Genomic DNA, 15,727 nt, shown 5'->3' with positions numbered 1-15,727 from the left:
CTCGCTTCCGTTTACCGGATATCGCAATACACACTTGTGACATAGACCAATTTATCATCAAAATGATTGTGCACACTTGTGATCGGAGCGGTCGTGGCTGAATGGTTACGATGTTCGCTTTATAAGTGAATGGTTCTGGGTTTGATACCCATCTGCTCCCAACGAGAAAGATCTGGACTCATTGAATTTGGAATTAATGAAAAAACTTCAAGCTCACGGCGGGGTTCGATCCCCTGTCCTTAGGATTGGCAAGCAAAATGCTTTCCACTTAACCGTGGAGCATTGGTAGCTTGAGGAGGAATTAGACTGGTATAGTTGAATCCAAGAATCGGACAAAGAGTCAAATTGAATGCGAGTTGAACATCAGAACTCAAACAAGATTGCATGCAAGATTGCAAGCGCAGTTGAAATTGAATCTAAAAATACCTCGCTAAAAAAAGCCTGGGCGACTGATAGAATTCATCCAATAAGAGATGAGAAGAATTGAAAGCATTCCCATTAGAAATACGAAGAATTCGAACAACAATGCCAAAGGTCGTTACCATTCGCCTAGGGTGGCTCCTCAGACCCTTAATACTCTTAAAAAAGTGGAGCATCAACACTTCCCGTCTTCCAATTCCCTTTCCTTGTCCCTGGTGCGCGGTGGAGATGGGAGCGGCCGGCAATGGACGGCTGCCATGGTGGTGAGAATATGGTTCAGGTGGAATAGGTTCTATTCCCCATTATCGATTCCTAGGCAACTTGGGCTTAGACAATCATTACATCACATGGCGAAAATCCAGTCTGCAATCCGCTAAAATCACCGTCTCCTAGCGAAGCGAAAATGATTGTGCACACTTGTGACACGTCATACATGTTGGAAAATGTGGAAATTTTTTCTTGTTTTTCACAAATTTATGTACACACATATTTTCTAAAGGCAATGCAACCTTTTTTTATAAAAATGTACTGGTTAAGTCGATTAAACCATTAATTTGGCATTGTTATCCGAGCATTCGTTGGTGAAGGTTGTCTGAATCAACATGACTCGTCGCGTCCCGGCGCAAAACGCCGGCAATATTGCCCTACCTGTGGCTCAAGCAGGCAAAAAAGTGGGAATTTCCAAAAGGAAGGTTGAGGCCTCAACTGATGGCCAAAAACCGGGAATTTCCAAAAGGAAGGTGCTTTTGGAAGTGACATCGAACAGCAAAAAGACGAAAAAGAGCGACGGTACTGTACCGATGGATGAGGAGGAGGAGAACTCTTCATCGCACGAGGAGCAGCTTTTGAAGAACAACAAGTTCGCTGGACTGCCTGACGAGGACCAGGTAGCGGAAGCAAAGGAGAATGAAGTGAAACAGCGAAAGGAGAAACTGCCTCCTTTTTATGTGAGGCAATCAGCAGCAACGATCGACTTTCGAGCGGGGCTGGTTGAACTCATCAAGTCTGGGAAAGTCCAAGGCAACATTCGTCTGTGTCAGGACGGATTTAAGGTGCTGGTGCAATCCAGGCAGCACTATCAACTGGTCAAGGATTACTTGACCGAAAACGAGGCGGAGTACTTTACCCATGATGTCGTCATGGATAAGCCGTTCAAAATCGTCGTCAGAGGTCTGTACGACATGCCAGTGGAGGAATTAGCTGCCGAGCTAAAAGTTTTGAAACTGGATGTGTTGGCCGTGCACAAAATGAGCCGACGCAACAAAGACATCAAGTACCGTGACCAGCTCTACCTGCTGCATTTGGCTAAGGGATCGACGACGCTTCCTGAGCTGAAGGCAATCAGAGCGGTTTTCAACATTATCGTGTCGTGGGAGCGATACCGACCAGTGCATCGTGACGTCACACAATGCTTCAACTGCCTGGGCTTCGGGCACGGAGGTAAGAACTGCCACCTAAAGCGTCGTTGCGCCAAATGTGGTACCGATGCGCACATCACATCCCAGTGCATCCAAGATTCGCTGGTGAAGTGCCTCAACTGCAACGGTGAGCATTCGTCAACCGACCGAAAGTGCCCCAAGAGAGCTGAGTTCGTGAAAATTCGGCAGCAAGCATCGACGAAGAATCAGCCTCAGCGTCGTAGAACTCCTCCAGCCCTGGTGGAGCAAAATTTTCCACCTCTTCAACCGCGACGCCAGGTCCCGAACTTGGCACCGTTGCCGTTGGATCCCAGGAAGAGAGCTGAGATGAATCATCCACGGCCGGGTTCCAGCCAGGAGCCGAGACCGCCACCACCGGGCTTCAGCCAGGAGCCAAGACCAACCCAAGAACCAGCAGTTGAGGAAAATGGTAATGATCTTTACACCTCAACCGAACTCCTCAATATTTTCAAACAGATGTCCGCTGCACTGCGTGGATGCAAAACCAAGACCCAGCAGATTGAAGTGCTGACCTCGTTCGTCATCCAGTATGGATCGTAGGTCCCTCAAGCTGCTGAATTGGAACGCTTGCTCCATTAGGAGGAAGAACTTAGAGCTGGTGGATTTTCTTCGCGAGAAGGAGATCGACGTAGCTGCCATCACGGAAACTCATCTGAAGCCCGGTGAAAAAGTTTATCTGCAAAACTACAAGATCGCGACGCAGCTCGACAGGACCACCTCTGGAGGAGGAGGTGTGCTTGTCGCTGTTCATCGTGATCTCAAGCCACGCCGGCTGCCACACTTCAAGCTGGACATCATCGAGGCCGTTGGGGTGGAAATTCCCACTTCGGTTGGCCCAGTACTCTTCATTGCTGCATACTGCCCACGTCAGGTGAATGCCAGAGATGGTTCAGCAGCAAAACTGAAGAGCGATATCCAGAAGCTGACACGGCGGAGCGCAAAGGACCTCAACGCGAAGCATGAAGTTTGGGGCAACAGCAGGAGGAATCGGAACGGAGTGATTCTGCACAACGATCTGCAAAACGGATACTACAACGTTGTGAGTCCGGATCGTCCAACGAGGGTGGCTCGGTCTGGGAATCACTCAATCATCGATTTCTTCATTACCAATATGGCTGAGAACGTGGCTCATCCTGAGGTGTTTGAAGAGTTGAGTTCTGATCACTATCCGGTGGTTGTGGAGGTTGGAGCTTCCGTTACTCCGCAGCGGCAACCAACCCGGAAAGATTACCACAACGTTGACTGGCAGCAGTTTCAGCAAGTGGTAGACAGCAACATCGACTATGATCAACACCCGGAAACTTCTGCCGATATTGATCGTTCGCTGGAGGTGATCCAGCAGGCTATCAACCAAGCAGAGGCTGCCAACGTTCGGGAGGTTCCTGTTAATTTTAAGGTAACTGATATTGACGTAGATACTAAACACTTGATTAGACTTAGGAATGTTTATAGGAGACAATATCAACGGACTGGGGACTATGACAAAAGATTTCAGTGAACAATTTGAACAAAATCATACAAGACCGACTTGACAATATCAGAAATCAAGAATTTTCAAAACATGTAAGCCAGCTTGGGAATTATTCAAAACCATTTTGGAAACTTTCAAAAGTTCTTAAAAACAAACCAAAGCCTATTCCTCCTCTTATTGTTGAGGATTCTCCTTTGATTACATCCGAGGAAAAGGCAAATGCACTTGGGCTTCATTTTGTTAGTTCACATAATCTTGGCGCTTCCATGACCAGCCGTAAAGAAACATCAGTTGCCAATAGTATTTCAACAATCAATAACTCTACCTTTGAATTTCCTGCAGATTCCCATGTTTCTGGTGAGGAAGTCAAAGTTGCAGTTAAACAAATGAAAAATATGAAAGCTCCAGGCTTTGATAACATTTTAATCTAGTGTTGAAAAAACAGAGTGATCAGTTCTTTCAACATCTAGCCAATATTTTCAATAAATGTTTGCAACTTGGTTACTTCCCCACCAATTGGAAGCTGGGCAAAGTCATACCAATTTTGAAGCCTCAAAAGATCCAACATCGCCAACAAGTTATCGTCCCATTAGTCTTTTGAGTAGTCTGTCCAAACTCTTTGAGAAGGTCATCTATTCAAGGCTTTTGGATTTTACCAACGATAATAATATAATTTTGAATGAGCAGTTTGGCTTCCGAAAGGGGCATAATACTGCTCATCAGCTTACGAGAGTAACTAAAATCATCAAGCAGAACAAGCTTGAGTCTAAATCAACTGCTATGGCTTTGTTGGATGTTGAGAAGGCTTTTGACAATGTTTGGCATGATGGTTTGATACATAAACTGTATTTATACGGTTTTCCAATGTATCTTATCAAAATTATCCAGCACTATCTTTCGGAGAGATCGTTCAGGGTTTTTCTGAATGGGATTGCTTCTGGATTATTCAACATTGATGCTGGGGTTCCCCAAGGAAGTATTCTTGGCCCACTTCTGTACAATATTTTTACATCTGATTTGCCTACTCTTCCTGGTAATGGTGTGTTGTCACTTTTTGCTGATGACACTGCCGTTATTTATAAGGGTAAAATAACCAGATATTTAGTTGGCCGTCTTCAGAAGGGTCTTGACGTTCTTTCCGAATACTTTGGCGACTGGAAAATTCGCATAAATGCAGCCAAAACTCAAACCATCATTTTTCCACTTTCCAAATCGGCCAGATTTGCCCCAAAAGATGATGTTTTGATAAAAATGAATGATGTTTCGATACCCTGGTCAAAGGAAGTTGTCTATTTAGGTCTCATACTTGACTCGAAACTATTGTTTCGGCAGCATGTAGATAAAATATTGAACAAGTGCAGCATTCTCATCAGGTGTTTGTATCCTTTAATTAACAGAAAATCAAAGCTATCTTTGAAAAATAAGCTAGCAGTTTACAAACAAATAATTTACCCCGTTATTGAGTATGCAGTACCTGTTTGGGAGTGTTGCGCTAGAACTCATAAATTGAAGCTCCAGCGTGTCCAAAACAAGGTACTCAAAATGGTTTTGAATGTTCCTGGCTGGACAAGATCAAGTGAGGTTCATGAATTAGCAGAAGTAAAAATGTTGGATCAGAAGATTCAAGAAAAATGTTTGAAATTCAGGGAAAAATGTGCTATATCTGAATACCCCTTGATTCAAGGATTGGTTTAGTTTATGGTAAGATTAAGTTAGTTTTAGGTTAGGTTATGTTTTCTTAATTTTTTTCCTCATTGTACCTAGTGTTACAACAATGATAAATCATATACTTTTAAAGTTAAGAAAATGAACAGTGTTTAAATCACGAAAAGCAAACTAAAGCTGAAGAGCCACAGCTGACCACTTATTATGTAAACCAAATGTAATTATTATAAGAAAGATTCAATAAAGTATATTTAATTCAAAAAAAAAAAAAAAACCATTAATTTGAGCTTATTTTAGTTTGTATGGGGTCTCGTGGCGCAGGGGTAGCGGCTTCGGCTGCCGATCCCGATGATGCTATGAGACGCGGGTTCGATTCCCGCCTTATCCACTGAGCTTCTATCGGATGGTGAAGTAAAACGTCGGTCCCGGTTTCTCCTGTCTCGTCAGAGGCGCTGGAGCAGAAATCCCACGTTAGAGGAAGGCCATGCCCCGGGGGGCGTAGTGCCAATAGTTTCGTTTAGTTTCATTTTTCGGGAATTCTGTGCACACTTGTGACACGTAGTACAATTTTACTTTCGAAACATACTTGTGACACGTGCTTTTCAGATTTTTGTTTACATTATTTACTGTATCTTTTAACTGGTGTAACCAAATTAGTTGAAACATGGAGCGTTTGTTAAGCGATAGTATACGAACCGATTGCTCCAAAAAGTTCATAGTATCATATCATAATATTCATAGTTTTGAAATTATTTACCAACAAACTTTAAAAATCGATTTTCTCGAAAAGTACTAAATGGTCGTTGTCACAAGATAGCACCCAACTGACGATATGGTTTAACACCTGACTCCCAAGCTCGAGAAAAAGGGGGATTTTGTTAGGAATTCCCCCTTCATCTCGAACTTTAGGATAAATGATCAGTTATACATTTTTTTTTGTTGAAAAAGTCCTATAAGCTATTATTTTTCATATGTTTATAGGACCTTTTTTTTTTTAAAAAAATAATTTTCTATAAATCTCAAGCTAAAAGGTGAGACAAATAGATTGATTCTGTTTGTGAACGAAATCTGCGCGTTTACCAGCTCCAGTACGCTGATGTACGCTGACGACTTGAAGATGTTCCGCAAAGTAAATAACAACGTCAATTGCTGTGCGCTGCAGTCGGACATCAACTCTCTTCTCAACTGGTGCGATTTGAATGGCATGAAGGTGCACGCGAAGAAGTGCAAGGTCGTCTCTTTCAGCCGTTCTAGGGATCCCTTGGGCTTCGAGTACACAGTGGAGCGGCGTGCTCTAGATCGTGTCACCTCGATCAAGGATCCAGTCGTGACGGTAGATCGTAAAATGAGGTCCAATGAACACATTGCGCTGACAACTGCGAAGACATTTGCCATGCTGGGTTTTATGAAGCGCAACACCGCCCACTTTGACGACCCGTTCGTTCTCAAGATGTTATACTGCCCATGATCACATAAATGTCCCATATGCAAAAACAGCAAGCTGAGAAAAACGCAAGGCAAGTTTGTCCCACACATAAGGCTACGTGTTAAGTTTTCACGAAAAAACTGGATTTGCTCCCGATTTCTAGAACAAAGTACTGGATGTTATAGGCTCTTTAAAAAGAGCACACGATTTTGAACCAAACTGCATCATTAACTCAAAAGTGATGAAAATGCATATGGGACATTTATGCGATCATGGGCAGTATACGTCTCGCTGGTGAGGAGTGTGCTAGAGTATGCTGCGATAGTCTGGGCGCCCTATCACGTAACGCACTCTGCACGGTTTGAACGAGTACAGCGTGCCTTTGTGAGGTTTGCTTAGGACCAACCCGCAAATCCTGCCACCGTACGAAGAACGCTGATTGCTGTTTAGGCTGCAATCTCTCGCCCAGCGTAGGATCCTGATGCAGCGCCTCTCCGTGTTCGAACTGCTACGAGGCAACATCGACTGCGATAGCATTCGCGGCAACGTACGCTTCAACGAACCGGCGCGCCAAGGACTCAGAAGTGAACGTCCTTTGTTGTGGATTCCGAAGCATCTGTTTGACTACGGTTATTATAACCCGCTCGATGTTTGTTTCCGTAAATTCATAGAAGTCTGTACTAGTTTCGATTATGCTGTGACCAAATCTGTGTTTAAAATTAGAATTAGTTAGTGTTAAGATACAGCCTGAGCATTTTAGATGAAGGCGGTGAATAAATACGACACCTTTACTGCCGCTCAAATCAAGTCCGTCCCATATGTAATTTCGTCAATTTTGAGGTGATGATGCAGTTTGGTTCGAAACCATGTATACTATCAGAAAAAAAAACAATAATATCTAGAACTTTGTTCCGGTTTTCTAGAACCAAGTACTAAATTTTATTAGTTTTTCTGATAGTTTACATGATTTTGAACCGAACTGCATCATTACCTAAAAATTGACAAATTACATGTGGGACGGACTAGCTTCGAGTGGCAGTTTACGACATACGGAATTTAAAACTTATGCTTTTGGCTTTTGGATTTTTTTTTAATTTAAGACCAAAATAGTATGAAATCAACCTGAATTACTTTTGAATTGTGTAGAGCTGTTACAATCATCCCTCTTATTCGGAAAAAATCGCCAAATGCTCAAAAAACCGTAAATAATTGAAAATCGAACATAATGATTCGCTTGAATGTTTATATGAACCAAAAAATTAAAAAAAACGCGATTTGAAGAATTCTTCAATCACGATATCAATGTTATTCCATTGGGTACCTAATGTTAGCATTTAGGTGGCGACGTTTGTTTGCAGCTTCTTAAAAGTATTTTTTGCCTTCCTAACCTTTCTAGGTAAAGGCTTTAAAATCACTCAAAATATGAACTTTTTAATTTGACGTCCTAGACTCACCTTCACGTATACCTATCGACCCAGTATCATGTTCTGAGCAAATTTCTGTGTCTCTCTCTCTCTCTCTCTCTCTCTCTCTCTCTCTCTCTGTGTGTGTGTGTGTGTGTGTGTGTGTGTGTGTGTGTGTGTGTGTGTGTGTGTGTGTGTGTGTGTGTTAATCGAAAAAATGTCACTCGATTATCTCCGGACTGGCTAAACGGTGTTAACCGTTTTAGTCTCATTCGATCCGTCTTGGAGTCTTATAAGTCATGATGTTTCGTTATGTTCTTCAAAAGTTATGCTAAAAATACGATTTAGATTAAAGCCCAGAAAATTGTAAAAAAAAGTGTTGTTTTGGTAAGAATCAACGTCATGTTATATATATTTTTAGAAATGTATTAAAAGGCTTTCTAACGAGTCCAAGACATTGAAGATCTGTCAACCCTTTGAGAAGTTATAAGCACTTAAGTGTTATTTATACACCCAAAGTTAAAGTCCACGCGGAAAGTCTTTTCGAAAAAAAACGAGAGGAAAGTACTATTTGGCGAGAGTAAAGACCTCTCGCGCTAAAACAACAACAAATCGTGTTCATTCGATCATTGAAACAGTTCATCCCATTGAGTGGCTTATATGAACAAATGACCGCCACTTAATCAACGAACTGTGGTGACCGAAGGTCTTGGGTTCGAGTCTCGAGACATTTTTTTTATGGGTGATTTTTTTGGAAAATGAACCCACGAGTAAAGTACTCTTGGTAATTTCGGGATTTATCCTCTCCGTACGTTCACAATGCAATTTTACTACCGAACCATGCTCTTTATCCTCTCGTATACTGATGACCAGTTCTGGGTGTACACTTTTTAGAGGTTGGATCTGATGAAAACCTTGACCTGTCATGCGACGTTGCCCTGATCCATCGTGGTAGCTTTCGTTGGGTAAGTTATCAAAAGACCTTGCCGATGAGTGCTAAGAGGGAATGAAGCAATTCTGACTTAATTTATTCACTATATAAATGTGAGAAAGGCATCAACCGCCTGAAGTTGGATTAAGTAATAGGGTGGGTACGTTTTTCAAAAAGTTCTCGGATCAAGTTTTAGTATGGTTCCCCTTGTAGGGCATGCCCATAGGGACTTTCATGCCAAATATCAGCTCATTTGGGTGTAAACTGGTTGCGCGCATCAGCGTTAAAGTTTACATGGGAATTACTATGGGAAAATTGAACTTTTTGTTCAAGCGCTCCTACAGGTCTGGGAAAATAACGCGCCAACTTCTGTTATGGTCAGGCCTATGGGGAATGGTCTGGAGAACAATTTCCCGAAGAGAGCATATGGATTCGTTGTCCCTAGACCTGGCGCATCGGCAAACAATCCGATGTCTCCGGAATCAACGGTTTTCCCTGAAAAAGCACCAAATTTTCCTTAGCATGCTATGAAAGCTTAATGAACACCGCTACGTCATACGTCAGGCAGCTACCACGTGGATGAAATATTTGCAAAAAAAATACAAATTTGCTATGCAAAGATTCAGAATTCGACTGAATAATATCAGGATTGCTCGCAATGATCATTTTCTAGTTAAAAGAAAGTTTGCAATTGAATATTCCAGCCGTTTCTCACCCACGTGGTAGCTGCCTGACGTATGGCGTCGCGGTGTTCATTAAGCTTTCATAGCATGCTAAGGAAAATTTGGTGCTTTTTCAGGGAAAACCGTTGATTCCGGAGACATCGGATTGTTTGCCGATGCGCCAGGTCTAGGGACAACGAATCCATATGCTCTCTTCGGGAAATTGTTCTCCAGACCATTCCCCATAGGCCTGACCATAACAGAAGTTGGCGCGTTATTTTCCCAGACCTGTAGGAGCGCTTCAACAAAAAGTCCAATTTTCCCATAGTAATTCCCATGCAAACTTTAACCCTGATGCGCGCAGCCAGTTTACAACCAAATGAGCTGATATTTGGCATGAAAGTTCCTATGGGCATGTCCTACAAGGGGAACCATACTATAACTTGATCCGAGAACTTTTTGAAAAACGTACCCACCCTATTAAGTAACTTTTTTTATCTAAAATCCCCTTTTCATTAGCTTAATTAGAAGTGAGTCAGCAAGTTTTTCTAAAAAGTTTTGTAAATGAGCTGTTTAAATAGTCTGAATAGGTGAATTGGAAGGAACTAGGAGCGAATATTATCCTTTACTTACAAGTGAGGATTTCAATTTCAATTTCATGAGAATTTGATATAAAAAATAAATTAATTATACCATTAAACCCACCGTGTGCAGTCGGTTAGTAGGTACCTGCTCATGTTGCCACCACCAGATCTCTGACGGACCGTGTTTGGTCGAACGAGAGCAACAGACCCAGCAGCAGGAGCAGAAGCAGTGTATTAAAACAGTGACCTCGGCGGCGGTGTGTGGCCGGACGGTGATGATGCGGAGAGGGTGAATGAACATTAGGATGGCTCAAATTTAATGTTTTAACAGAATCAACAACATCATCTTGTATAGTGACCCTCAAACCTAGTGATTTGTCCATTGATCACAGATTCGTTATTTTTGTTAGGATTAGGACTCGTCAAAATAAACACTAAATATTGCACACTGCATGTACAATTTTTGCAAACACAAAAAAAAGTTGCAACCGACGGGATTCAAACCTAGCACCAACAGTAAGGACTGGCACCTTAGCCCACTCGGCCATCAAACCGATGTAAAGCTGTAAGGATAAACGCATATATAAGCTTGACATTTCGGTCAATGGGTTTCCCATAATGATGGGCCACATATTTCAGGGTTTAAAATCACATAAAATTGCTTAAAATAATGCAATATTTATTTAACACCCAGGCCTTTTACACGCTGGTGGTGAGCTCTCATGTGACCACATTTGATGATTTTAACCCTATTCAATTATATCTGCAATCAGTGCTCAAAATGTCAGGAGTCATGACGCGAAAATCGGCGACGCTGACATGAATCTTCATCTCCATTCACTGTATCGCAAACCCGTGACATAAACAAACCCGGCGCAGTCGTGAGTGCCCTAGCTCATTGAGCGGCTGCAATGCGAGGCAGAAGTCGACCAACGCTCATTCGACGGTGCACGCACACACTTAAAGAAATAAGTTTTTACACAAAAAGTTTGTATTTATGCGTGGGAATGTAATTTTGAATATAATTTATGGTTGATTTAAGTGATCTGCACAGTCTAGAACCATACAATTGTTTAAAAATAGTCAAAATAGTGTTTAGAGAGGATTTTACGAGTCAGTCATATGACACGAATTGAGTGAGTGTAACTCATTTTGTCATGTCTCTCATTCTCCAGCAGCCGACCGGCACGAGTCAGGCGGCAGTGATTGATCAGACGCAGTAGGCTTACAGTCACAAGCTAGCAGTGAACTAAATTTTTGGCTTGCTTCATGTGTACGTTGGGTTGAAAAATTTTGCAGGCTTGCCTGCAATATTGCAATGATTTTTACAAATGAATTTCCTAGGAGCTCTATACCCAAAATATAGGGTCGAGAGAATAGTTCCATCAAAATTTATTGATAGCTCAATTATAAATTCGAAAGAATAATGCTAGCAATTCACACCATCAAAACAAACGCGTTTTTGTTTTTGCTTTGACGGCTGCTTTGGAAATGAACTCGAAAGCATAATTCTCTCGGCAATCTCGAGCACTACCTATTCTCTATGTCCGCAAATGGTACCACGATTCTCTCGATTCGAGGCTGTTATTCTCTCAGACGATTTCTGCTCAGTTTTGGGTGTAGGCAATATGGTGAAGTTCTAATAAGTGCGATGCACGTCTGCTCGAAATTATAGTGTTCAAATCTAGGTAGTTTGGTACCAGCAATTGTGTCAGTCTATTGAAACCAAATAAACATGCTGCATGCACCCAAAATTCAAAGTCGTGAGAATCGTTCCCTCGAAATTTATTGAGGACTCAAAGCCAAAATCGATGGAATAATGCTACCAACTCACACCATCAAAACAAATGTGTTCATTCGTTAATTGATACAATAAATCTCCAACAAGTGTCATTCATCGACTTCTAACCTCCCCTTAGCTACCAAACTGTAGTGGTCGAGGCTGACTTAACTATTAGGTTAGTCTGACAAAGGTTTCTGGTTCGATTCCCGTAGTCGACACTTTTGTTTCTGTTTTGTTTTGACGGATGAACTTTTTTTGCAAATGAACCTCGAGGGAATAATTCTGTCGCCCAACTCAAGCTGTGTTCTCTGTGTTTGTGAATGGTACCACTGTTCTCTCGATTCGAGGCCATTATTCTCACGGACAACGCTGCCCAGTTTGGGTGTGTGATTATTATATCAATTGTATTTTGATGGTTTGATTCTTTTTTCAATTTCAATATTTATATGCCTACACCCACAGTTGGGAAGCGCCATCCGAGTGAATAAAGAACACGATCTGGTCGTATAAAGGTACTGTGAACGAAAACAGAGGGAATTTGGCAATATATAGCTCTCAATGGGATGAACTGTTTCAATGAAGAAATGAACACAATTTCGTAGAGGTTCACCCACGAGAGGTTTATTCTTCCATTTAATTTTGATAGAGCTATTCTCTCGGCTTTCTACTGTGGGTGTAGTCTAGATGTTATAAGTTTTATACATATTTTGACAGAGAAGAAATTCTGAAATAAGCCGTTTAAATGTTAAAGCCAATTCAAATTGCAAAGCCTGTGTTCGCAGTTATGGCTAATCAAATCATATTTGGAATCAGGCCTCAGTACACTCAAAGTAACACGTCCCTGAATGCACTTAAAAGTCATTTTTATTAATCCTTACAACTTTCAAAATGTATAATGCAATGCAAACATCAAATCTTTAAGCTTCTGAGTTATCGTGAGGGCGTGAACCATCCTAAAAGCCAACGTAAAGGCTCTCTGCGGTCAGCAAGCTTCGGTATAGTGTGAAGATCTCGAGACAACCCAGCAACTTACGGCAAACGAACGACCGAGCGGTGTATCATTTAGCGTGTTTTCTTTTTGGTTTTATTTTATGTTGTGCCTTTTTTTATTATTATTTTCTTGATTCTCATTCTTCACTTCACACAACACTAATATTCAATTTAAAATATTTTAACTGACGGGACCACACACATACAGGCACGCGCTCGGAACCGGCCTCGGCGAGTTATGTGACGGTGGTGGCGGCCGAGAAGGCGATGATCGGCTGCTTCTCTGCGGCTTCTTGGGATCTTGGGATCTTCGTCATCGTCGTCTTTGCTCGTATGGAGTAGGGTGGATGCTGCGCTGCCGTTGAGCTTCGGTGGCCGGCTTGTTAGCATCAGCAGCGATTTTTAAGAGGAAGTAAGAAGTTGGATGAGACGCACTACGGCGATGACGGTCGCTCTGATGATGATGATCATGAGGCCTTAGACCAGTGGTCCTGAGCCGAGTGAACTTTACTGGCTATGTTATCAATTTTTGCAGGTGTTTGGTAGAAAAAGGAACTACATAATTTTATCACGGACACAGTCTATGCTTTATTTTGTCTATTCTTTTCATGAAATTTATTTTATTCAGCACAAGTAAAAAGTGCTTTTTTACGTTGCTTAGTATATACCACTTGAATTTGATAATAAATCTTTATTAACACCTTCCCGCCCACAACAAGCATATAATTATCATATTTTATTTGATAGGATAATGTTAGCAAATCAGCACATTGACGCTTAATACAGTCCAGACTTGATTATCCGAAGGCCTCGGAAAAAATTCACTTCGGATAGTCGAATAAGGACGAACAAAAAATATCGTTGTGTAACTACTATACGGTCAGTTACGCCCGCTCAGTCCCAAGGACTCCCAGAGATATCCCAATATCGGCTCAATAGGGGAAAGAAAAGACCACGTTTGCTCTTTGCTCTCCTTAATGCGGCACGTTTATTCAGCCCTCATTCAGCCCTAATTCCCTAATCCTAACAATCTAACCAACTAACCTTGTGTGTGGTTAAACTGCTGCACCCTGCTTGCTGGCAGCGGTCTCGATCGCCGGCGCTGCTTCCTCGATCCGGCGCAGTGTCCCTGTTGCTCGGGGACACGTGATTTCTCACGCCGGTGTATTGTCCTCCGAATCCTCTCGCGGTATCTTCAACCGCTCAGCACTTAGTCGTGCCCTGCGTTCTTCGCAAAAAACGCACAATTTGCAGTTCAGTGGCAGGGGGAAGTTTAGGCTGCGTACAATACCTAAATTGTGTGTTGTGTGTTTGATATGACCGTTATTCCGACTTTCTGCAAGGTCTAACATGGATATTTAATTATTTTGGGTTATTGGTTGATTTTTGGGGTTTATTTGTACGTTTTGGGGTTGATCTATCTTAGTTTCCCTATCTTGCTAATTAGCATTGTGGTCTACCTTCCCGTTTTTAATGAGAAAACCCCGGGACATACTGGTTAAACCTGGTGAAAGCATGGACGTAACAAACTGTTTGGTCGAAAATCTAATCAAATTATTCGCTCTACAGCATTGCCTTGGCATTCTCGTTTGCGAGATTCCTTCTCGAAACTAGGTGTCCGGAGGCTTGATTGTTGAGGCAATTGCAAGCCTCTTTTTAAACCCTAGCTTTCTTCCACCCCGGGATTCGAACTGACGACCTTTGGATTGTGAATCCAACTGCCTACCATCAACTCCATCGAGGCATGACCCAGGGAGACTGAGCTAACGGCCCAGCCGTCCGATGGAAGGCGTGATCAGACAAATCTCGTCTCGAAAAATGCCACCGGGACGACCGTCTGGGATCGAACCCAGGCCGACTAGGTGAGAGGCAATCACGCTTACCCCTACACCACGGTTCCCGGCTCAACTGGTTGGTCACAATTGTCTAATTTTTTATTGTCGAGCTTAAGTATGACCCCTAAACTACGCTAAAATGATTTAAAATGGTTAAATCTACGATGGCAGCCAATATGGCGGTGACGAAAAATTGAAAAAAATCATTTTTTTTTTAAATTTAATAGGCAATCTGTTCACATTTGACTAAAATGCGGTCATCGAACTCGAATTTTATGATTAAAACAAGAAAAAAACGAAGAAAAAAATATTTTTTTTATTCGATTATTCGAAGTCCTATACAAACCTTCGGATAATCGAACATCGTATAATCTAAACTTTAGATAATCGAGGCTTCGGATAATCGAGTCTGGACTGTAACAGCTTTGAAAACGCGTTTTCATATGGAATCAATTTAAAAGAATAGCCCCAATTACTTACTCCGTACCAAACGTGAGGAGAATTGTTTTTGGCTATGGCTGTTCGAGAGGAAAAATACATGTGTTATAAAATCTTTGTATCTCAAGAAACGCGCCAGGGCTTCATTTTTTAAGATAATAGTTTGACAAATTTTCGCATGAGTACTTTATTGTTAGAGAGCCTATATGGAGAGGCGAAATGCCACTCTCAGGGTTCCAATCGAACTGTCAAATCGAGGTTCCAATCGAGTAACAAGATCATGCAAGAACAAGGTTGGAATCAATTTTGAAATTTAAAATAGTTTTGGCAAAAAAACGAGACTTATAACAATCACAAGTATTGTAAAACTGTTGTTGATAACAATCTGGTAGTTTTTGTTATTTTTGTGCTTGTTCGGTACAAGAAAAGTGCCAGCATCAAAGAAAAACTGCAAGTTTTTCAACCTTAAGTTTGAATAACTTTGGGTGTTTGAAATTTCTCCCAGAACATTTCATTTCCCTATGTAGGTCCCTATTTATTGTAAATGTCCGCTGTCAAAAGATAGGACGTGTCACAAGATAGCACAAAAGGAACGTACTATATGCAATGCTCACATAGCATAGTATGAAAATAGGTTTTACCGAACCTAACTTGTTGCAATATCGTTATCTCAAAAACTA

General features: G+C 41.7%; 1 protein-coding gene across 1 annotated transcript; it reads left to right on the top strand.

Annotated features, from left to right (window-relative positions):
* The first annotated feature begins 6,091 nt into the window (after nt 1-6,091).
* On the top strand, nt 6,092-11,224 carry LOC119769624. The gene is made up of 3 exons (XM_038262794.1): nt 6,092-6,432; nt 6,896-7,070; nt 11,177-11,224. Exons 1-3 carry the CDS (start codon nt 6,092-6,094, stop codon nt 11,222-11,224), a joined length of 564 nt encoding a protein of 187 aa, XP_038118722.1.
* The last annotated feature ends 4,503 nt before the right edge of the window (nt 11,225-15,727 follow it).

The sequence above is a fragment of the Culex quinquefasciatus genome, chromosome 1, assembly GCF_015732765.1.
Source record: "Culex quinquefasciatus strain JHB chromosome 1, VPISU_Cqui_1.0_pri_paternal, whole genome shotgun sequence".
Classification (NCBI taxonomy): domain Eukaryota; kingdom Metazoa; phylum Arthropoda; class Insecta; order Diptera; family Culicidae; genus Culex; species Culex quinquefasciatus.
Note: the sequence above shows the minus strand (reverse complement) of the source record. Positions and strands in the feature narration are given on the sequence as shown.